Below are 24,418 nucleotides of genomic sequence, written 5' to 3'. Positions count from 1 at the left end.
CCGCTTCCTCCCCCCTCCCCAAAATATACTTCAACGGTTCAACCGAATATACTTGCCGGGGAACACAGATGTTTCTCCCATGAGGGCCGGTGGAGCAGTAGTCGTCAGCAGCTCCACACCCCCGCCAGACGCCACCTCGCTGATTCGACCCTTGGATTCGGTGCTTCGTTCAAGGTGTTTCGAGGCCTCAGTGAAGCTTCTGACTCATTTGTTAACGGGATAATACGGGTGAAACTTCGTATGTGAATAACAAGGGGGAAAGAGGATGAATTTGTATGATGAAATAAAATCTACCTACCAGTGAATTTAATCAAGTTCCAGTGTGTTAAAGTTCAAAGAAATGAGGTAGTTATTAATAGCGCTCTATCAGTTAATTAGGCAGTGAATTAGACGGTTAACTAGCTATTTCATTCATTGAAGTATCATCAACCACTATCTACTTTGTATGCTAAATAATTTCAGTGGTGTGCATAGTATTTTGCTTTAAGGTCTCTCTCTCTCTCTCTCTCTCTCTCTCTCTCTCTCTCTCTCAACAGGTAATAGATATAATCAGCTAATTTCATCACTTTTTCAACTTCCACTGAATCAAAACAATATAACTCTTGATGTAATAATATATAAATAACAAAGAAATGGTTGAGTCTGAACATCTTCCCTCTATTTTTTCTAAGTTACTTTCAAGTTTTCTCAGTCTCTAACACTTGTCACATCATTAAGGCCACATTTCTGACACACTAACCTATGCACTGTACTTATTTGTAGGCTGAGAAACACACACACACACACACACAGAGGTTGCCCATCAAATGCTCATTAACAACACTCGTTACTTAATTACTTGAACCACTTGCTGATCTTCACATGTTGGCTCTCAGGACTACAAGATAATGATACTTAATGACAAAACCCCATAAACTGAAGGAAAAGGAGACTTGAGATTCATATAAGATAATAACAATACTCTGACCTTGCCTCCTTCTGCGCCATCAGTTTCTACAAGCACAGTAATTCCTTAAAACAATATACAAATAATTATACTCTCAGCTTCCTCTACCATTTTCTACAATCACATCCATGAGTTAAAACAATATACTCTGATCTCTTCTACATCATCAGTTTCGACAAGCACAGTCATTAGTACTTATAAACTTGTCCTGATTGGCTGTCTAACACTCTGATGCTACTAAGATACCCATGATTTACTTTAACTCAATTTATTTCATTAAAGCATAACAAAAAAATTCATGGTATTCTGTACAAAACACTTTTCCTACATAAGTGATGAAAAAATCTTGTTGTAATCACTACATTACGTTTTGTTGGCTTAAGTATAAAGTGAATTGTAAGGAAAAGTAAATACTGTGGAAAAATGTGGAAAAATATTTCTTTTTAATGATTTATCAAGTACACTTTTCAGGATTTCTGGATAATCTAATGGATGGACTCTATCCCCACAGCCCTGGGATATAAGAATTATAAATGAACCCCATAAAATAAACACCAATGGATAAATAAATGCTTAACCCGGTAACAGTGGGGATCATGTTTCTTAATGGTCCCTCTAAGCGAGAAAAATGAGAAAAATCATCACTCACACAAACCATTTCATAATATATATCAAAGCATTTGTGATCAGTTTATGCATCATCTATTTTGGGGGGTTTATATCATGGCACAAATTTGGCCCGTCGCTGCTACACGGTAAAGCCACAAATTGGCCCGTCGCTGCTACCGAGTTAATGAATACATGAATGGAGAGATTGAATGTAAAATAAATAATACATGAGTAGATACATGAGGCATACAGTGAATCAAGCTTTTGTTCCCTCACCCTTGAAAGCAATGGCACCTTCAGTACTGTTCGTTTTCAGGGGCTCTATACCTTTACCTGTCTTTCAACTTCTCTGGTACACATTCACATTGTTGTCTTTACTTTCATGTCTATAATGTTCTAATCTTCCCCTTCTTCTTCCTTCCTCTATATTTACCACCTATTCTCCCATTTCTTCATCCTCTGGTATACTTCTCTGGTACTTGTCCGGTACACTTTTACATGTTATCTTTACTTCAGTGTCTATATTGTTTTATCTTACCTTTCTGCCTTCCCCTATCTTTACCGCCTCTTCATCCCTTCCATCCTTCCTTCCTTCGTCCTATCTCTCTCCCACGCTGCTGACCCATTTTTCATTCCTACATCACAACAGTCCTTTGATATCCAGCTTCAACAGATGATAAAACTGCCAATTCATATACAATAGTCCAATTTTTGCTTATGTGAGGAGAAAGACTGTTTTTGAAAATTCAACTGTGGCATAAAAATTAAACATTGTTGAAGTAGAAAAAAAAGTTCATTAATCTTTATATTTTCATAAGTTATCTTCATACCTCATTTTAGTTTTCCACAGTAACTTTTTTACTGATACAAGTACTATAATTGGTAAAGTGTGTATAAACTTATGAACATGCTCTGTATCAACGTTTCTTAACCTTTTCTAAACTCAGCACTACTTATTCAGGCAGTCAAGCACATCTTTACATCTGATTTCAAGAACACAAACCCTCCACAGTTACCAAACATATCAGACTGCACAGGACAGAAGTCTTTGCCTTGAACTCCCTACAATTGATTTTCAGCACCCCTTGAGATCGCTTCCACCCTGGGTTAAGAAATTCTACTCAACACACAATACGTCATCTCTCCGAAGCCTCCATCTCTTCCTTGACCAGCCTGTAGGCCTCCGGGAAGGTGAGGGGTGGCTTTTTCCTCCTCATGTACTGAAAAACAACCAAGAGATATCAGATGCTGAATGAAAGAAGAGCTGAATGCCTGGCTGTTCCATAGTTTACCAGCACAAGTGATGAAAAAACGAAGATGCTGGTTAACTACTGCATTAGGGAGTTGGACAGTATAAGGATGAGATAGAATAGAAAGTTGTGAGCAGCAGGGCTGGGGGAGGAGGGGAGGCATGCAGTTAGCAAGGTCAGAAGAGCAGCCAGCATGAAAATATCATTAGAAGAGAAAGATGCAACAGTGTAGCAGAATTTAAGGGGTAGTAGGCTGTCAGAAAGAGGAAGGGAGCTGATGAGATGAAAAACATTTGATTCTATTATACCCAAGAGGGCTGTGTGTGTGGAGCCCCCACACACATGAGATGGATTAAAGAAGTCTGTGAGTAAATTTAACTTTCCAGACAGAGCAAGAAATCAGTGGAATATATTACTGAAAGATGTTGTGTGCTAAAAACAACTTACACAGTTTTAAAGAAAAATAGGACAAAACAGTTTCAAAAGATGGGCAACTACAAGAAATACAACTAAGGTAAGAACATACACACTCACAAACACTCACCTTCTCTGTGCGTCTTAGGGAGGTGTAGCGGTGGGAGGAGATGAGGGTGGAGGTGTAGGCCTGGTGCATCAACTGCTGGCTGTCCAGGAACTGCCTGACGAGGGCCACCTGCTGCTGCATGACATCCTCCAGGCCCAGCACCCCGCCAGACAATGCTGAGCCGACGCCTGCAACAAACACAAACACATATGAATGAAGTGAATCATAGTGCAATGAAGACACAAGAAACCATTTGAAGCCACAGCTATGTATTCTTGAACAATATCCTGAAGACGTGAAGATAAAAAGGAAGGAGAAAAAGGAAAGAGGGAAGAAAGGAAGGAGGGAACTGAAAAAGGAAGGAAAAATAAAAAAGGAGGGAAGGAAAGACGTAGTGACTGACCTGTCTGATGGGTAAAGCCTCTCACATTCAGCAGGTGGGATACCTCTTTGGCTGACTGGTTAAAGAGTGGCTTTCCCATCTAGCCAGTCAAGGGTTTGATCCCCAGCGCCGGTAAAACCTTTCTGGGTCTGGATTAATTTCTCATGTGTTCAGAAGAATGTGATGCAGAGGTCATGTGGAAGTATGGTAAGGTGAAATTCAGTAGTGTTACACATGGACACGTGGAAAGCCAGGCAACATAATCCTGGATGCTGGACAACAGAGTAAAAAGTCCAGGGAGCTATCTAACTAGGTACATACTCCTAAGGGCATCTCTTCTCTCTGCCTTTCTATCTCAAAGTAGTTATAATAATTAACGGTGATAACACAGGGGCTATGGCTAAACTGTTTGATAGGCTATTCCACTTATCATTGACTGCAAGTTAATTTTGTATGTGGCTGCTTAGTTGTTTATTTTGTAGTGTTTTGTTTATGCTGTTACAATTCATCCATGGTCATTCTCTATGTGATGCTTTAGGAAATGGCACAGTAGTAATATTTTTCATCTTTTTATTTCTTACAGTAAAGGATGGAGCTCAAGGACAAAATAAAGATTAAACCAAAGAGTTGGCTGGTGTTGCTCCTGCAAATTGTTGATAGAGTAGCTGAAAGGGTCAAAATCAGATGGAGAGGTGTTTTGATTCTCCACTCTTGAAAGCATTTTAAGTTGTATCGAGGAGGAGGAAGAACTACAGGCAGAAAAAGCCTGTTCTATAGTTTACCATCCAAAAGGGATGAAAGAATGAAGACGCTGGTCAACTCTCGCATAAGAGATTTGGATAGAATAGGGATGAGCTGGAGTAGAACAGACAAGACAAACAAAAGTAAAAAGCCTGTTCCAGAGTTTACCAGCGAAAGGCTTGTATACATCCTTCGCATTGAAGGCTGTCCTACTGACCTGTGAATGCCGGCAGTGTGTGGGCAGTGAAAGCAGCAGGGGGGCCAGCATGGAGACGGCAGCATGGGCAGAAACTGGGCCACGCCGAGGGAGGCTCACCCTGACGAGGCAAAGGGAATGGTGGTTAAGGTGTTGTCTAGACTTTCAATGACGGGATACACAAACAGCACCTGACTGGGCCCTGAGGGACAACGAGAGACAAAGTGGTGCAGACATTTCAGAATTGACGTTGCCTATAGCCCAAAACTGACACTGCCCAGAGGAATGGAGACACTAAATTAAGATATGACTCAGCAGCAAAAATATCATAAAGTCATCAATTACTAACTAAGGACATGTTCACCTATCCATCCACAGCACTCATAATTTATCAGGAGGAAAACTACTTGGGTAAATTCTGCTTAAGTATAAATGAACTATTGCCAAAAGAATAGTAAGGTAAAAAAAATATATACAGAATCAATCTTTACTTTGGCATTATTCTCTATACCTGTTAGTTTTTTTTTATTATAATGATTTTTTTCTTATTAAGAGTACAATCTGAAATGGTATATATGGAATAACTACTGTAAAAAAAATTATAAAATGAAAAAAAAGTCTAATCTTTACCATGACATGTTCACTTTATACCTCAGAGTTAGTTTTTCTTAATACAAGTAGAAATTTCAATGGTACAAATGGATTAATCAAAAGGAACATACCAGACCCCTTCCCCTAAGACCCAATATAGTCCTGCCCCTTCCTTCCTTCTTTCCATCCTCCCATTTTTACATACAGAAGAGTACACATTTAAATTTTATCAACCTTACTGCTCATGATGTCCGTTTGGTTCAGGAACAAATAGCAACTTTTTTTTTATCTCATAACATGCAAAGTGACAATTGGACACACCATCGACAAGCATACAATGAGGTACTAATAAATAAATGTGCAGAATTATATTATTTCACACAAGAGTATCGGTGCACAGGCCAAATATTTGTGATAATATTTCAAATCATCAGAACAGAAGATAAGCACAACGGTATAGTACTCAGCATGGTGTGGTAAGCAATACATGGGTGCACAAGGCATATCAAACCTTACAATATCACACCATGCCTCAAGTAGTGCACAGGCCTAAACTTAAAAGGCATATATAGTACACAAATTACTTTTATCTACTGGAAATTACCGTTTAATCATAACAGCTCAAGTAAAATATGGGCAATTAGAGGAAACATTAATATCTCACACAGTTAAATCCATGTTGTGTCTTATACAATCACAAGTTTTTACAGTGAAGGAAACAGCTCAAAGGAGGAAAAAAAAATAATAATAAATAAATAAAAAATCCATATATAATTTTCCATTTAATATATTAAAGTCTGACTCACTATTTTACCATTCACCATTCATATAACCATTGGCGTTCATACAAGATCCTATTCACACACACAAAAAAATAAATGAATAAATAAATAAACAAGTTAGAAATAGAAAAAAAAATTAAATACAGAAAATAGAAAATAAAACAGAAAAGTAAAAAAAGGAAAGCAGGTGGGAAGTGCGACTGCAAAATAAAAATAAAAAGGTCGGCAGTGACTTTCTTACCCAATGACTGCGTGGTGCTCTTCTGGACTTTCTGTGAGAGCGAGACTTGTGGCGGACTGACTTGGAAGCTCGGTAAGATGATGATGACGATGATGATGATGACGAGGAGGAGGAAGAGGACGATGATGTGGAGGGCGATCTACGTTTCTTTTTACCCTTCCTCTTCTTACTTTTATCTCTCCGCCTTTCCTGTGTTGGCGTGCGTTCTCTCCTCTCCTCCTTCTCATCTCTCTTGTTACTTTCATGCCCGGAATCCTGATCTTTACCGGACATAGCAACCTCTTCTCTGTGACCTTTTGTGGATGGAGGAGACTTTCTGCTGTCTTTCTTATCAGCCTTTTTCCTCACGGACACATCCGAGTCACGTCTAATTTGAGAAGTAACAGATGGAGGGTTATGAGGTGCCTTCTTGCCTTCACTTCTCACACTATCAGCTGAGGAGGTGATATGTGAGTCTTCATTCTCTACAAGTTCGGACGCTATCGAGGGTTCTTCCATCTCCTCAGAAGCGACACTTGAGGCCATGTTCTCCCTACTCTGACCACTGCTTGGGACCTGTTCAGATATGTGACTCTGGGATGCTGTGGCGATGCTGTCCTCCTGGTATGACTTGCGCCTTCCCTTCGTCCCTTTTGGTGGCTTGGAGGATTGAGGTTTTATCATATTTTCGCTTATCTTAAACTCGATGGAGGATTTTCTGCGCGTGGAATGGAAAACGTCTCCCCCAGTTTGGGCTAAGAGTAATCTGATTGGTGGATGGTGCTCTTCGTCTTCCTCCTCCTCCTCCTCCTCCTCCTCTTCCTCCTTTTTCAGTCTGCTTGAGTGAAATATGTTTGACTTTGAGGCCAAGAGAAGATTTGCTGATGTTACTGGTTCTCTTTGCTCTTCTTTTGGTTTAAGTGGACTTCTCTTTGAATCCGAGGTAAATTGGTCATCTGGTTGGGGATAATTTTTCGTTTGACTGAGTTTGCTTTCAGGATAATGCTGAGGTGGAGCCAAATTTTCGGAGTCGCCGCTGTAAGACTCCTCGCCTAAGACATCCTCGACGTTGATCACATTCCTCAGGTTCAGCACTTCGCCCAAGCTATCGGAGTACTCACTGTTATCACCTTTGTCACTCTCTTTGTTGCTGTCATTCTTTTCACTCTCCAGCGTCACCTCGTTCAGATACGCAGCCAAGTTTCCATCACTGTCACTATCCTCGGAGGAATCTTGATAGTGCGTTTTCTTTTCCTTAGAGGCAAAGCGGACATCTCCCTTAGTGTTTTTAGCGTCTGCAGGTGGTGCGTCTTTTCCTGTTTGTGATAGAGCGGAGTTTCTTCTTTGCTTTTCTTGCTTCGAAACATCAAGGGTTTTAGGGGCAGCATTAACACTCGGCTTTTTTAAATATTTCTCCTCCAGCTTACTAAACCTATCTTTACCGTCAGACTTTTTACCTTTGTTGCTGAAGCCGTATTTGTCACTGAGCGCTGTGATGTCCGAGATGGCTCCCGCTCCTGTTGTTACTGATGCTCCTGTCCTCTTCTTTGTCTTGGCATCCCTGTACTCCCCCCTGAAGGACGGGTCACTGGACACACTCAGGTCGTCAGGGGGAGGCCTGCCTGTGTCCGAGGGGGAGGAGAGTGATTCCTCCCATGGCCGGCTGTCCTGCTTGAGGCGATAGGTCTTCTTGCTCAGCTGATTCAAGTAGGCCTGAAAAGGAGTTGAGAAATTGATGGAGTGGGAGAAGCTGATAGAGTTGAGAAGTTGGAGGAGTTGAAGAAGTTGAAAGAGTTGGAGAAGTTGAGGAGGTAAAGAAGTTGAAGAAGTTGGAGTTGAGGAGGTGAAGGAGTTGAAGAAATAGAAAAGTTGAAGGAGTTGAGGAGTTGAAGAAGTTGAAAGAGTTGAAGAAGTTGGAGAAGTTGAAGGAGTTGGAGAAGGTGAAGGAGTTGAGGAGTTGAAGAAGTTGGAGTTGAAGTTGGAGTGAGGAGTTGAAGAAGTTGAAGTCTGAAGGTGTAATAATGATACTTGTCTATTGAATGTGTGAAAGTTTGATACAGAAAGAAATACTGAAGGAAAAACAGAAATACATCAAGAAAACAAATAAAAGGGGGAGATAAAATAAATGTGCATTGTATGTATGCCTGCAAAAGAGATGAAGAGAGGTGTGCTGATCCTCTTCTTTATAGTTTTCAATGATACTATGATCCTACTTTTTGGACAATGGAAGTAGATCAAATAATGAGCAGAATAGAAAAATGTAAGGAATAAAAAAAAAGCAATTCGCTCAAAGTGTAATGGTACTTCGTGAAAATTTAATGCATAAGGAAATACAGAAAGACAAACAGAAATACATAAAGAAAATAAATAAAAGAGGGGGTTAAAATAAATGTATGTCGGATGTGTAGTAGAAAAGGGCAGTTTGGAAATATAAAAAAAAGACATGTAAAAATGAGAAAGATTACTCAAAGCCTGCCCTATGTGCTTTATGAGGAAGCTGAATCAAATCGGGCACTAAAACATACTAATGAGAAATGTGCTCCATCATTTACTGTGGTGTCCTTTACACTGCACCTACAACACCATTATTTTGTTCAACGTAAATTAAGATGCATTTTGTCACTCAGTTTGAACCTATCCTTACCTCAACGTCACTGTCGGAAGCCATCTGTGTCTGAAATCAAAGGAAAGAGTGTTGTTAGTAAACTTTTACTTTGCTATTAGCTTAACTTAATCAATGTTTTACCGGGCAACAAACTAATCTAATGTTTCGACTTATTACGTGGGGATACCTTCAGAATCCCGCAGCAGTGTGTCCCATTTTCATGAACTTAGCTCTGCTTATTTGGGAGTCTGATGGAGCAGTGGTGGTGTTGGATGACTCTCTAGCAGATCTTCGGGTCATGGACCGTATATACTTTTATGCTGTACAGAGCATTTCAGCTGGAACTCATGTACATCTATACAATCCAAGAGTTGTCCATAAAGGTGGTGGGAAGGCAAGACGGTAATATGCCTCGGGAGCAGGATAAGGTGAGTGGCTGCTGTTCAAAGTAAGAGTGCACGCCAGACCCCAGACCTGCACGATGTCACTTAACAATAAGGCGATGATAAAAATAAAATAATGGGTATATGAAATACTTCATCACATGCCAAATAGTTGGAAATAAAAAAAAGTACAATAACTCTAGAAGCAAACTATCTCTGTAGCCTACCCCTTTTTCTGTATTTTTCTTCTTTTATAAATATTTCAGCAAACTAAAACTACAACTATCATTATCAATACCAAATGAGTGATGCTAAAAGTGAAATAATAACCAGAAACACATAAACCACATTGCATATATACTATCTTAGGGTGGAATCTATCTTATCTCTTACTTTATTCCCTGTCCTTAATTCTCTGTACTTAAGGGGGTAGTTATATCTTAATTAGCCTCTACATTTTTTTCCTCTATCTTTAACTTTCTCTCTATCTTAAGGGGGCATGTATCTTAATTATCTTTCCCTTATTCCCACTTTCCTTAATTCTCAGTATCTTATGAGGGGCAATTTACATTTTAATTATTCTCAACTTTCTTCCCTCTATCCCTAACTCTCTCTGTATCTTAGGGGGTCATTTATCGTATCTTTACTTTATTCTCTATCCTTAATTCTCTGTATCTTAGGGGGCCATTTATATCTTAATGATCTTCTTTATTCCCTCTATCCTTAACTCTCTCTGTATCTTATGGGGGCCACTTACCTTAATATTTTCTACTTTATCCCGCTATCTACTTAATAATCATCTACTTTATTCCCTCTCTCCTTAATTCTCTGTATCTTTGGTGAGTTAGTTAATGATTTTCTGGATAATTGTATTCCGGCTGTACCTACTGCATGATTTAACATCAATAATAACAATAAGAAGAAGAAAAATTAGAAGAAAAAGAAGAAGAGGAAGAATGAACGAATGAACAAGTACCAAGGACACACATTATTGCTATTAACAGTGACGTGACACTAATCAAAGCTCATTAGGATTGCTTCCTTTCAAAACCATTAAATAAGTCTCCTTTTCACTGCCCAATACCGCCTTTTCAAATCAGACATACAGTAATAATTAATCCGAGAACACGCAAACTACAAAATGACCTCGGAATTACACTACACAGACGCTGGAAATGTAAGATACGGCAATAATAAGGAGTTTTTAACATGATTCTCGCCTCCTACAAATAATAAGAAAATAAATAAATGACCATTGGAACCTTGCAACATGTGGAGGCCAAACTTAAATGAGCTAAAATATAATGATAAAGTTGGAAAAGGAAGGAAAAAACAATAAATAAAAGGAGAAAAGTAAGATAATAGAGGAAAGAAGAGAAAGAACTGGAAAAAGGAGGAAAAAAGCAATGAATTAAAGGAGAAACTAATAGAGGAAAGAAATAAAGTAACGGGAGGAAAGAAAACACATAAAAAAAGAAAGATAACAGGAAAAAAATAAATGAAGGGAAAAATAAGGGAATGAAGAAATAGATACAGAAAATGAAAAACACAGAAATAGAAATAAAGGAGAAATAAAAGGGGGAACTAAGATAACAGAGGAAAAAAAAAAAGATAAAAGGAAAAATAAATAAATGAATAAAAATAAAAATACAGAAATAGAAATAAAGGAGCAAAAGGGAAAAAAAACTAAGATAATGCACGATAAAAAAAACTCAAATCAGCAAATAATGACAAGTAGAATAAACCAAAAGTGACCAAAAACATAATATAGACCAAAACCAAAGTATAAACATCGTATAAACCAAAAAGAATAAGCTGGAGAATGGAGGAAAAGATAACAATAACTAAGAGGAAAAACAAGGTTAATAGAGAAAATAAATTAATAAAGACAAGGGATGAAGAAAATGCGATAAATAAAAGGAGAAAGTAAGATAATGAAAGAATAAAGATAGGCAGTAAATATAGGTAACAGAGGAAGAAAAGAAGTGACTGAATAGAGAGGAAATATAACTGGAAAAAGGAGGGAAAGAACAAAAAAATAAAGGGGAAAGTAAGGCCATAGAGGAAAGAAAAGAAAGAACTGAAATAAGGAGGAAAAAAACAATAGATTAAAGGAGAAACTAAGAGGAAAGAAAATAAATAAAAAAAGAAAGATAAAAGGAAGAAATGAAAGCAATAAAGAAAGCAATAAATTAAAGGAGGAAGATAACAGAGGAGAACAGAAATAGAAATAAAATCAAGGAGGAAAAAAGTTATAAGTAAAAGGAGAAACTAAGATAACAAAGGTAAAATAAAGTCTGGAAATTATAAAAAGTAGAGTAAACCTGATTAATATTCCTCCATTAAATTAAAACTGAATATAACTTTAAATAACCCAAATATAGATAAGCCCTTTGGTTATTTCCCCCCCATTAAAGGACAACCTCATAGTCCACGCCATAAAACTAACACTAAGGCAGCAGATAAATAAATATTCCTCCATAAATAAACCGAATATTACTTGTCTTTACTTAAATAACGATTATAGATAAGCCCTTCAGTTACTTCCCGGCCATTGAAGGACAACCTCTCATATTCCACGTCATATAACTAACACTAAGGCAGCAGATAAATATATATTCCTCCATTAAAATAAACCGAATATTACTTGTCTTAGCTTAAATAACAAAAATATACATATGCTCTTCGGTTATTTCCCCGCCATTAAGGGACAAAAACAAGGCGTCACCCACTAATTACACCTCATATAGATAAAACCAAGACCGCAGATTAATATTCCTCCATTAAAACACCAATAACAACCTTAATGACACAACAGTAAGCAATATTACCCAAAGAATTTCCCGGCGAGGCGAGGAATAATGATGGTCAAGCCTCTTCCGATGACGTCACACCAAAACAAACGCCTCGGCCAATCAGAGAGCTCCATGACATAGCGGCGGCCAATCAGCGGCGTCCATGTGCGGGAGCTCGGCCAATCACGTGTCTCCAAGTTCGTCTCTGTTGACGGTATAGACGCCGAAATGCCTTGACACTAGATTATTGAGGAGGGTTGGATTAAGGGGAATATCATTAATAATATATAGTTTTACAGGCAATATATTATGAGAAACACTAAACACTTTTTCCATATAAGCTACATTCTATAATAGCGAAATACTGCACGGGCTATTACTTTTTTTGGGAGATGTACGCACGGCCTATCTTCGTTATAAAAGCCCTCAAATATGGACTTACTCAAGAGACAAACGCTACAGGATGGATTTTTATTAATATTAGAGGTAAAAATGTGAATAAAAACTGTGTAGAGGAGCTGAAAATTAAGCTCTTGCTCTGCTGTCTATCCTTACGCTGTCAGAGAGGTCTGTATTCATATGTAAAGCCCTCGATATTTGGTCTTACTCAAAATTAAATACCACAAGACAGCTTTCTATACATTTAGCAATACAACCAGGGACATACATTTCGTGGGAGCTGAAAATTAAGCTTTACGATCGTCATTTGTTACTTCTTCTAATGCTACGGCTAGAAAATCTTACTCCGTCTATAGGCGAGCGTCCGGGCGGCCAATGGGAGACGTCCACTTGTAGGAGCGGCGAGGCAGGTCTGGCAGCAGTCGTCGCCTAGAAGAGAGGGGGAAAGGACGCGCCGGCCCGTCAGACCCAGCCTTCAGTTGCAGCCATGAAGACCTACCTTTTCCTGGCCCTGTTCGGGGTGTGCCTGGTGGAGGGCAAGGTGTTCTTCCAGGAGACCTTCAGCGACGATGGTGAGGCAAAGGCTTGGGGTTTATATTAATGAGACTTGGTTTATTTTATTTTATTTATTTTACAGATGTCTTGAGAGGGCTTGTCCGCACCCGGCTTGGCGAGAGGGTGTTTTTTTGGTTGATTTACGGTGATTTTGTAGTTTTTGGAGTTTTAAAGCTTTATTAATGTACGGTTAAGGGTTTGGGATTTGTTTGTTGGGACCGGGATATTATTGAGGCTTGTCACGCCTCTTTCTTGTATTTTTTTTATTAAGGTTTCAGTATTTCTCATTCTCGTATGCATTCCTTATTTGGTTTTCTTGATTTTCTAATTTATCCACATTTTACATTCTTGGGCTATTCCATCGTAATGTCACTATTGTATTTCCTTATTTTTATTTTATAAGTTTCGGTATTTCTCCTTCTCGGGTTCATTCCTTTAGTTTCCTTGTTAATCTTGGGTTTCTATTTTATCCACATCATACATTCTTTGGTTATTCGATCGTAATCCACATCATACATTCTTTGGTTATTCGATCGTAATGTCACTATTTTATTATTTTTATTTTAGAAGTTTCAGTATTTCTCTTATTCTCGTATTCATATCTTATTTGGTTTCCTTTATTAGTTTTTTATCCATTTTATTCTTGGGTTATTCGCATTGGTCATTATCGGAATATTCTTATAGTTGCGATTTCTTAATACTCGCTGCTATTCTCATATTTTTTGTCAGATACATTATATTCCAGACTTTGACAGATCTCGCATTCTCTACTCCTTGTTTATTTTATTTCTTACAATTATTTTAGGTGACCGCTGTGTGACGATCTTTCCACGCCTATTTTCGTGTATTTCTCTCACGCTTTATTTATTCATATTCGCTTGTTTTCCAGTGTCATGATTCACAAGTTGCCATTTTCTTAACCCTCTCGCACACTACTAACGTCATCTAGGTGTTGTTACTGATGCTACACCGTAAAATTAAATGAGACCCTATAGATGTGTCACGATCAGTGGTGTAATGAACTTACCAGCTTTTCTTTCATCAGATTTAACTTTGTGTAGTATCCCACCCACTTTCTCTCTCTCTCTCTCTCTGGTTACGCATTCTAGTTACGCATTTCAATCTGTAGAAACCGGTCTGTTTGTACCCTAATCATTCAGCTTTCTAAATCCTCATCCATCTCCCTCAATCTATCCAGTCACCATTATCTCTCCCTCCCCCTCCTCCCCTCTTTCCCCCCCCCCCCCCCAAATTCACCGGCGCGGCCATGAGGAGGAAGAATGATTGGTAAACGTGGCAGCAGGAGGTGTAGTGAAGGCTGACATCTGTGCATAATTAACCAGCGGGAATAATTATACGTCTTTAAGTCACGGGAAGGGAAAGGGAGAGTTGGTTAAAAGGGAGGAAAGAAGGAAGGGGAAAGTGCGCTTGTTAAGCTATACCTATAGGTAATCTTATTTTATTTAGAACTTTTATATACTAGGAGTTTTTGCTATTGTTGACGAGGGTAGAGTTAGCTAAAAGGCGGGAGGGAGGGGCAGGGACTGGATGTTAAGCTATCTTATTGTATTAGGACTTAGATTATAAATACCATGCTTGAAATTGTTTTGCTGCTGTCAATTAGAACCTTTGCTCAAGAGGAAAAAATAATGGGGTTGAGGGCATTGCTATGATTTCCTAAGGTAGGTTCATGAGTAGGTATTAGGGAAGGCAATGCATACAAATAAATGGTTTTGCTTTAACTTATAGATGGGTTGATTAATAAGCTTGTTGATAGAGGGGATAATGGAGATTTAGGGATGTTGACATGACAGTTTTAAGTGGGTGACAAGGGAAGCCAATGGGGACAAATGGTCATGCTTATGTAATAGAGGGTTTACTGAATAGGCTACTTGATAGATGGGATTTGGAGGGAGATTTATGTTAGGAAGGTTGACAAGGCATGGTTTTAAATGGGTGTTAAGCTAATGGGTATAATTGGTCTTGTTTTAATGATGGTCAAGTTAATAGATGGGTTATTTAAAGGTTAGTTAACAGATGTACGAAAGTGTTGTATGTTGGGGTATAGGGTAATTGTCTTGCTCAGCTAATTGAGGTTAATAGGGCAGTTAATTGATGGGTTTAGGAGGGGGACCTTTTTACATTTGTTACGGATTATAGGAAGCCAGTGCAGAATATCTTGATTGAGGGGTTAATTAACAGGATGTATGAGTAGGAGGGGAGCTGTGTTAAGTGCAGGGTAATTATGGATGTTAGGTAATGAAAAACTACACTTAATTTTTATTGGCACTGCATTGCTTGGTTGTGTAAGTTTATTTGGGTCTTGTTTTCTATCTTCAGCATTCATTTTTCTTCGTAAGAGGGAATTAAATTGATTCAGATTTTCTTCCCAGGGTTTAGGTTTTAATTCCATTGGTATTTTATTTCCATGGTGTGAGAAACTTGTTTAATGCCGATGCGTATTGGTCAAAGATGCAAGTTTTATTATTAGATATAATTTCCTCTAATTATTGCTGCGACCTTGATGTTTCAGCTGTAATTTATCAGGTGTGAATTACTTGCTGAAAGGTGCCTTAACTGAATGGTATCTTTACTTTTGCTTATTAAGAGTGACTATAATTTATTGCATAGCCTACTGATTAGAACTATAAAGATAACCTGAGACTACATTCGTATATAGTGATAGTTTTAAGACTAGCATAGTTGCACAGGATATGGATTTTCAATAGTTGTTAGTTTTAATGGAAGCTTAGTACATTAGAAAGTTTGTAGTTACATGAAAGGAAAGTATTTACATAAGATTGCTGTTTTGTAATGGTGTTTGTGATTTTAAGGAGAGTTTAGTTACAAGATTCCAGGAGACTATAAAAATGTTTTCTCCTCCCTGCAGGCTGGACGTCTCGGTGGGTTCAGTCGGAACACAAAGGGAAGGAGTTCGGAAAGTTTAAGTTGACACCCGGCAAGTTCTACGGGGACTCTGAGAAGGACAAGGGAATCCAGACCTCTCAGGTGGGTTCAGATTCTTCTATTTGGTGGGGTGGGGTGGGGGGGTTGAGGTCGAAGGGTATATACAAAAGAAAATTCTTGGCAAAAATTCCGCTTAACAATCTCTTGTGCCTGAGGAACAGTTGAAATAATTGGTCATATGAATGTGATTTTCCCAGTTCAATGAGCATTCCACTAATCTTTGGAAATTCAAACTTTAGTTCTTTTTAATATTTTCACCCTATTGTTTACACAGCCCATTTATTCACCAGTACTTGTTAACGACTGGAAGTTGTCGTTTGCTAACGATTTGCCATGTTGATGGTACTGATCTTTTTGACCCATCCAGAGTCCAGTAATTTGTGCACAACCATGCAATCACCTCAGTGTGGTCTTATTGACCCACTTCCTGCCCAGTGTAGAACTAAAGCTATTGAAAACTGAACAAAATATAGGACTAGATCTCTATCCCAAGGTGTTAATGTTAATAAAATTTAATGTTCCACAGGATGCACGCTTCTATGGCCTTTCCGCCAAGTTTGATCCCTTCAGCAACAAGGGGAAGCCCCTGGTGGTGCAGTTCACCGTGAAGCACGAACAGAACATCGACTGTGGCGGCGGCTACCTCAAGGTGTTCGACTGTTCCCTGGACCAGAAGGACATGCACGGCGACTCTCCCTATCTCCTCATGTTCGGTAAGTTTCTTGCCAGACAGCTGATTTTCTGATTGTTCATTACGTTTATGGTACTGATTTTTTCGGTATGTGAGATCGATAGTTTGATTAAAGTAGGCCCATTGTCACCTTTAGAATTGAAAAATTGTCTAATCGGTAAGATTCTTTTGGCAAGTTAAGGTAATTTCTAAATTCATCTAAAGAGATTTTATTTTTACACATCCTATAGATAAATGGTATTATAATGTCCCCCTTTCTCCTTGTATTATCAGTTTAAAGTCTGTTTTTCCCACTTAAGTTAGATTGTTGATACAATTCCAAATATTTTTGTCCATTGCCTCAGCCTCTCCAATGCACAATGCTGTCAATTCCTCTTCAACACAACTTTCCTCAACCCCTCTTCAACACCCCTTTCTCCATGCAGGGCCTGACATCTGCGGTCCAGGTACCAAGAAGGTCCACGTGATCTTCAACTACAAGGGACAGAACCACCTCATCAAGAAGGAGATCCGGTGCAAGGACGATGTCTTCTCCCACCTCTACACCCTCATCATTAACCCCGACAACACGTACGAGGTACTCATCGACAATGAGAAGGCACAGTCTGGCGAGCTCGAGGAGGACTGGGACATGCTGCCACCCAAGAAGATCAAGGACCCTGATGCGAGCAAGCCCGATGACTGGGATGACCGCTCCACCATCCCCGACCCTGATGACACCAAGCCCGAGGACTGGGATCAACCCGAGCACATCCCTGACCCCGACGCCACCAAGCCCGAGGACTGGGACGATGAGATGGACGGCGAGTGGGAGCCACCCATGATCGACAACCCCGACTACAAGGGTGAGTGGAAGCCCAAGCAGATCGACAACCCAGACTACAAGGGCCCATGGAACCACCCCGAGATCGACAACCCCGAGTACACCCCTGACACAGAAATCTACAAGTATGACGAGATCTGCGCTGTCGGTTTGGACTTGTGGCAGGTGAAGAGCGGCACCATCTTCGACAACTTCCTCATTGCCGACGATATTGAGGAGGCGAAGCAGATCGGCGAGGAGACCTGGGGAGCCACCAAGGAAGAAGCCAAGAAGATGAAGGATGCGCAGGACGAAGAGGAGAGGAAGAAGGCCGAAGAGGAGGCCAAGGCAGCCGAGGAGAGCAAGGACGATGAGGAGGAGGAGGACGAGGACATCGATGACGACGAGGATGACGATGATCTGGACAATGAGTTGGGTCACGATGAACTCTAAGCATTAATCTTTCCTCAGTCAATCCCCTTTTTTTTCCTTCCCCTCCCCACCCACCCCCCACCCCTTTTCAACACCTTCAGCATAGATTGAAGCCTCTGGTCAAGCGTTAATGTTAGGATGAGAAGCTTCAGTCATCCAGTCTGTTTGGGGTCTTGACGTACGTGGCAGCTCTCGTAAACTAAAGGAGGCCTCGCCACCTTCGGCAGGCCCCAGACTACTCCTATCCCCCCCCCTCCTTGGGACTACGCCCTCTCTGTGGGTGGGTTATGCATCACCTCATGATCATTTGTAATCATCCTCATCTCCATAGTGTATGCAGCACAACCCTGTATGTTTGTACGAGCCATAGGTGTGAAAGAACCACAATCCCAAGTGTCCGTTTGCATTGGCCGAGGTGTATGATTGAGTGATTTCCAATAAACAGAATGTGGAGGTTATGTTTTCATGCCATTTTAATTTTTCTGGACTGGGACTACTCTGAACAGTTTATGTAAGAATGGTCTGGTATTACATAGCGGAGAAGTCTTGGTATTAAAGTAATTTGTTGCGTTTTTGTAGGTAAATTCAGTATTGTGGGAAGTTATGGGTTTGGGTGATTGGTCTTTGAAACCTGTAGTGCCATTATCTTGTTACTTTTCATATGGAACAACTTTTAAGGCTTAGAGTATTTGCTGTAAACTATTTTGAGGTATTTTTTGTAGTTCGGTATGTAGAAGTCTGGGTTGGGGTAATTTGTCGCAATCAAACCCGTAATGCCATTAACTTTTTACTTTTTTTTTCACATGGAACACAAACTTTTATATAGCCTAGAGGATTGTTCCAACAGTTTGTTATAGAAGCTCAATGCTGGAAGTAAAGACAATACCAGGATACACTTTAGTTTTCTTGGGAGGGATATCAAGCCCTAGGATAGTGAAACATTCTCCATTAAGCTGTATAGTATATATTTGGTGCAGCAGAGCATTTATAATCAGGACAAGGAGTTACCCTGGTTGACGAACGTTGCCTGAACAGACTTGGAATGAAGTTTGGCCACCCAGTAAAGAAACCCCGAACACTGAAAGCATTTAGTGTGAGGACTGAGGATACGAAGTCACGACGAACTGCAACACAAGCAACACAAATGGAAGCCCAGGTATCACCACTCTGGCTGGGTTGGTGTTAAGTGTGTGAAATAAGTTTGGGGTTGAATGCAAGGAGTATGTGGGGAAAAGTTAGGCATCAAATTTATATAAGAACGCCATATTCTGTCTTTACCAACATTTGATACATCTTTAAAATCAATTAAGTGAATGTATAGGGCAAGTAAATTTTTACAAGGAACATTTCATTGTCGGATACGAAGCTTTGACACATCTTAAAATCTGACTAGATGTAGGTAGAGAATATGACATGAGATCTCCATGAAAATTTTGATCTATGCATTGTTTACACCTTAATTGATTTCTTTTATGCACCTTTGATATCAAACATTTAATTCTCTCCTTACATCCTCCTCATTCTTTTCAACACGGTAGGTACATAAACACTCCCTCAGTCATTGCCTTCCGTTTACCTTCGTTTTAGACATGGCACATACTGAAACATCCATCATTACACACAGGTTACAAAAATGCATTCTTCGAACATTACATACACGGTGTCTACAACTTTGACGCAGCCTATACAACATGGTTTGGTATACACTGGTTTCCCTGCCTTTACTGCCTCAATACCTTCACTCAAGACAACCTACGCAACATAGACTGGTACATAAATATTTCCCTTCAGTCATTACAGTGTCTTCATATGATACATCCAACATGGCAAAGGTATATGAATGCTTCTCTTATTATACTGTGTCTGTACCTCATCTAATGCATCCTCCACAACACAGATAGGTACACTTTAACATTGCTCTCGAACTCTAAAGAATATGATAATGAAGTAGTAATTGTAACATGAGTGGTGATTGTCTAAAACATGACTTTGGCCCTCACTCATCCACTGATAGTCTCATGGGCGTGCATGGCATCAGTAGCTGTGATGATGCCAGTGTAAATATAATAATAGTGTATATCAAACTACCTCAAGCTTCTGCATGCGCCATACCCTGTTGACAAGGCAATGTACAGGTTAGAGTATGCTGAAAATAACAGGGTCGTATTTTAAAACATTTCGTCTCCCAAGTACACATATTTGACAAGGCATTCTTAGGAGTTTTGGGCACTTCCAGTAGTAGTAGTATGACCCTTCCTCTGTACCGTGAACCTTAAAAAAAGACTCATTAGGACCCGATTGATCCTCTCTTTGACCTTTAGCAATAGTTGTGAGAAGCGAAAGTGTCATAATACCACCCTAGCTAAGTCTGTTCACTTGGCAATGTAGGGTTCTGTCTCCAATCTGTGCAAGCCAGTCCGATCAGTACCAGGGGAGAAAAGTGTACATTGTAAAACTGAGCTGACGTATGAAAAGAGCTATGGGGAACTGGGAGGTATTGGAGAAAGTCACAGACCCCCCCGAGAAAAATTTGCCCCATCCCCTACGTACATGAAATTCTGAGATAAAAGAAAATGCAAGATACCTAAACCAGGACCCCTGACATGCCACTGCACAGATTGAATGGGGTCAGAAACCTAAATTATCAAATAGAAATATGAAGAAAATGAATAGAAGGTTAACTGACTTTAATATTAGTTGAGAAATGATCGCCATAATAAAGTTAAGCAATCAAACTTTATTCTAACTAATGCTATCCTGAGTAAGCTTTTTATATTCATCCGAGTAGTGATTGGAGAGGTGAGCGCAGACTGGCAACGATGACACCCTATATTATACATGTTACAGTATGCTGAAAACAACAACAGAGTACCTACTGTCTTGGATATTGTGGGTTTTCCTATACAATCAAACAGAACTTGAAACATCACTATTAATCATATACAGTATCATTATTCATGGATATTCCTATTTTGTTTTTTTCCTATGGTAATTACAACAGAACTCGGGAGCTTTACTAGTAATTATTCATTCATTTTGATACACTGTATAGTAGTCTTCTATACAGCTGAATAAAACTTAGGTATCACTAGTATATCTCTCTTTCATCCACCATTGCCTGCCTAAGAGGGTCGTATTAAAAGACATTCCGTCGCCCAAGAACACATATTTGACAAGACTTTCGTAAGAGTTGTGGGCATTTCCAGGAGTACATCTATGACCCTGGTGGTAGTTTGACCCTTCTTCTGTACCATGAACCTGAAGAAACACTCGTTAGAATCCGACTGACCCCCTCTTTGACCTTTAGAAATAGTTGATGTGAGAAGCGAAAGTGTCTTATAATACCGACCAGAGAGTGAAGTAAGGAGCCTAAAACACAGCAAACATGCATACCTCTCTTAGTGTATGAATAGCGTATACAAGGTTATAAGGGGTCATGGCAAGAATAAACTGCTGGCTCCGAAACTGTATGGCGTATATAGCTCCATCTTCGTGGCAGATTAATATAATCTTAGGTAGCGTGAGTGCAAGAGAAAATAGAGTGTTTGAATGTTGGCATTGGTACAGGCGTCGTGTACCAATATTAGGCGTGGCGGCAGGTGTCACACTTATCAGCTGCTATCGGCACAGTAAAAGTTCATTAATTGGGATCGAAATATAGTCAGAAAACATACTATAGTCACTTCAAGGAGTCCGTTGAGGCGTTGGATTCTGCGAGCCCTTTCCTCCCCTCTGCTCTGCCACAGTCCCAGTATCTATTTTTTCCTCTCATATGTTACCTATAGCTAACCTATGAGAGGAATAGATAGGTGTTGGGACTATGTGGCAGAGCAGAGGGGAGGAAAGGACCCGCAGAAGTCAACACCTCAGCGGACTCTTCGAAATGGTTTGACTAAAATCGTGACTCATGCAGGTGTGGATTTGTTTAGCCTTTCCCACCATGCAAAGGGCAAAAGAGTATGCTAATGAAAAAAAAAAAAAGTAAGAAGATAACATAATACTAATAAAAGAAATGAAAAAGTGTCCGAAGGCAAGAGAGTAGGTAATCTATAAAAAGCCATCCCAGAAGTAACAGTCAAAATGGGTGCCTTCTGATGCTCCTTCCATGCAAAGAACTCATTTTCAGTATTTCTGTTTTAGAGCAAGAACCTAAACTCCAGACAGGCAGACTGATTAATACAGTTTTTCCCTCTACAAAGAAGCATCTTGGAGAGTCTTTCATTCTTGAGGGCAGGGGTGGAAAAAAAATTACAAAAACTGGGTCTGTAATCACAAAGCCTTCTTTCCACTTTTAGCAAGGCTTGTAAGTCACTAAGAAAGAGAGCCTTCTATGCCACCACGAGTCATTAAGAGCAGCAAAGAGCCTTCATGAACACAGGCCCAGGAAATGAAAACATATGAATTAATGAACTTTTACTGTTTGTTAATATGTACTGCTCTTAGGCGTGTTGCAGTGTCTACCTGAGGCGATCACTGGTCTGGGCGGGCAAGCCTCAATGTACTACTAAGCTGATAACTGCGGCTGCACGTTGGGTTTGACCACAGGCCAAATACACGTGACATGATCAAGGGAATATATATATCGCTGTGCAGCCTCTGCAGCCCACAGCAGCTCTGCTTCTAGACTGTAAGAAAAGTAAATTCAGTTTGATATATATCTATTGTATATCATCATAAAAATAGCAATTTGAATATTGTGTACATGAGCTGAGCTTAGGGTAATATTTATATTAATAATAATAACAATAGCTAATAATAATAATGATGGTAATAACTGTGTTGCCATTATTTGTATATCGCAGCAGCAGCCTAAAGGAATATCCACCACTGATAATAAAAACAACAATAATAACAATACAACAGTACTGTTGCCATTATATAATTAACTCATGGCAGAATCCTTGAACTGCTGCCACCAAGTATAATTATTATAATACTTTGAAGAAACTAACAACAAAATAAACAAGATTACCTTTACTGTATTTATCTTAATAAAGAAAAAGGCTGAAGTTCTCTTGGAAAATGCATGGCATAATGTAACAATAACATTGTTTTCTTTTTTTTCTGTATCATTTAACAAGTTGAAACAGCGAAGTATGTGTGTACAATGTTTTACGACTGAAAAACCGCGACAGCAAACTTCATTCTCTCTCATTTGGTATTTCTTTGTCATTACCAGTTAGTATTTGTGTAGATGACATTACTGAAACAAAGTCATCATTAGTCTTTCAAGTCGATGATGTTATAAATTGTTACTCATTTACACCTCGACATTATCTGACTTTTCCTCTTTGCTAAGTTACATTATTCACACAGATTCCTCAGTATCCATAAAAAAATAATAGCATATCCTTTTCATTAGCATTTTCATCTTTTATTCTTTCTTATATTATCTCAGTTCTACCCCTTTAATTACTTACATTACATTATTTTCAACTCGATTGATACATGAAAAAGTAATATTGTATACCCTCTTCATCAAAATATTTTCATCTTAACACATGACACTGAGCTCTTATGTATGTATGTATATGTATGTATGAATGTGTCAGTGTGTGTAATTCGCCACGGCCTAATCACGTGTTGGACTTGTGTATATGTGAGTATGTATATGTATGTGTCGGTGTGTAATTCACCAAAACCTAATCACATGCTGTACTCGTGTGTGTGTGTGTGTGTGTGTGTGTAATTCACCAAGACCTAATTACGTGCTGGACTCGTGTATGTGTGAGTATGTAGATAAGAATGTATGTATCAGTGTGTGTGTGTGTGTTGGGGGTGGGGGAGGAGGGAAGCAGTTACAACACACAATGGCACACAGGCAGCATAATTAACACCTCTTTACAGCCCCGCCAGCACTGTCTCCAGCTTGTCGAGGAAGATGTGGGCATGGAGAGGCTGGAAGATGAGGGCGGGTCGCAGGCGTACGGTCTGTTCACCACACCCACCGCCCTGCACGCCTGGAAGGGAAGGTCAGTTCAGGTCAGGTCAGGTCATAATTATGGAGGGAGAAAGTGAATGTGTAAAGTAAGGTAGGGGGTTGAGTAGTGAGCGTAAGGTGAGGAAGGGAGAGAAGAGAGGAATGGGGAAGAGGAGGAAGATGATGTTGATGAGGAGAGGGGAAATAGAGGAGGAGGAGGAAGAGGAGGCTGTGTTAAGAGTAAGGAAGGTATGAGGTCAGGTCAGGTCATAATTAAGGAGGGTGTAAGCTAGCTAAGGTATGGGGTTAAGTAGTGAGGGTAAGGTAAGGTAAGGTGAGGTGAGGTAAGGTAAGGTAAGATTAATTAAGGAAGGTATGGGGTGAGGTCTTAAATTAGTGAGGTAAGGTGAGGTGAGGTAAGGTAAGGTAAGATTAATTAAGGAAGGTATGGGGTGAGGTCTTAAATTAGTGAGGTAAGGTAAGGTAAGATTAATTAAGGAAGGTATGGGGTGAGGTCTTAAATTAGTGAGTAAGTGATTTTCATGGAACTGCATAATGTCCAAACCACACAGACCTTATTATCCAAACTAGATGGTCGGTCAATAAATAAAAAAATAAAAAATCAATCA

At 39.5% G+C, this 24,418-nt stretch overlaps 3 protein-coding genes across 4 annotated transcripts in view; 1 reads left to right on the top strand and 2 right to left on the bottom strand.

Annotated features, from left to right (window-relative positions):
- Positions 1–1,366: 1,366 nt before the first annotated feature.
- LOC126982644 (uncharacterized protein DDB_G0271670-like) lies at positions 1,367–12,174 on the bottom strand. Its single transcript, XM_050834853.1, has 6 exons — positions 12,060–12,174; positions 8,885–8,914; positions 6,262–7,953; positions 4,669–4,768; positions 3,350–3,516; positions 1,367–2,775 (listed from the first exon to the last, which is right to left on the bottom strand). Exons 2-6 carry the CDS (start codon positions 8,906–8,908, stop codon positions 2,692–2,694), a joined length of 2,067 nt encoding a protein of 688 aa, XP_050690810.1. The 5' UTR covers positions 8,909–8,914; positions 12,060–12,174; the 3' UTR covers positions 1,367–2,691.
- A 652-nt stretch (positions 12,175–12,826) lies between these two features.
- On the top strand, positions 12,827–18,322 carry LOC126982637 (calreticulin-like). Its single transcript, XM_050834847.1, has 4 exons — positions 12,827–12,994; positions 15,868–15,986; positions 16,471–16,657; positions 17,061–18,322. Exons 1-4 carry the CDS (start codon positions 12,910–12,912, stop codon positions 17,888–17,890), a joined length of 1,221 nt encoding a protein of 406 aa, XP_050690804.1. The 5' UTR covers positions 12,827–12,909; the 3' UTR covers positions 17,891–18,322.
- Positions 18,323–18,618: 296 nt separating this feature from the next.
- The window catches only part of LOC126982636 (4-aminobutyrate aminotransferase, mitochondrial-like), a 64,195-nt gene continuing 58,395 nt past the window's right edge, over positions 18,619–24,418 (bottom strand). Inside the window, exons 11-12 of one of the 2 annotated variants that reach the window (XM_050834846.1) lie at positions 23,707–23,829; positions 18,619–22,494 (exon numbers count right to left, since the gene is read on the bottom strand). In XM_050834846.1, the coding sequence (XP_050690803.1) occupies positions 23,711–23,829 (119 nt within the window). In that variant the 3' untranslated portion in view covers positions 18,619–22,494; positions 23,707–23,710. Of the gene's footprint in view, positions 23,830–24,418 lie in introns of both variants that reach the window. The other variant, XM_050834845.1, reaches the window with a different exon arrangement.

The sequence above is a fragment of the Eriocheir sinensis genome, chromosome 51 (assembly GCF_024679095.1).
Source record: "Eriocheir sinensis breed Jianghai 21 chromosome 51, ASM2467909v1, whole genome shotgun sequence".
NCBI lineage: Eukaryota > Metazoa > Arthropoda > Malacostraca > Decapoda > Varunidae > Eriocheir > Eriocheir sinensis.
This window is presented reverse-complemented; position numbering and strand designations above follow the sequence as displayed.

What these genes read in the sequence shown, in the direction of transcription:
- LOC126982644 (XM_050834853.1), bottom strand. Translation starts at nt 8,908, where the DNA reads ATGGCTTCCGACAGTGACGTTGAG. An exon ending in GAGCACCACGCAGTCATTGG is followed by an intron (nt 4,769 to 6,261) that starts GTAAGAAAGTCA and finishes TTGCCTCGTCAG; the next exon opens with GGTGAGCCTCCCTCGGCGTG. An exon ending in CCCTAAGACGCACAGAGAAG is followed by an intron (nt 2,776 to 3,349) that starts GTGAGTGTTTGT and finishes GTTGTTTTTCAG; the next exon opens with TACATGAGGAGGAAAAAGCC.
- LOC126982637 (XM_050834847.1), top strand. Translation starts at nt 12,910, where the DNA reads ATGAAGACCTACCTTTTCCTGGCCCTGTTCGGGGTGTGCCTGGTGGAG. An exon ending in AGGGAATCCAGACCTCTCAG is followed by an intron (nt 15,987 to 16,470) that starts GTGGGTTCAGAT and finishes AATGTTCCACAG; the next exon opens with GATGCACGCTTCTATGGCCT. An exon ending in TCCCTATCTCCTCATGTTCG is followed by an intron (nt 16,658 to 17,060) that starts GTAAGTTTCTTG and finishes TTCTCCATGCAG; the next exon opens with GGCCTGACATCTGCGGTCCA.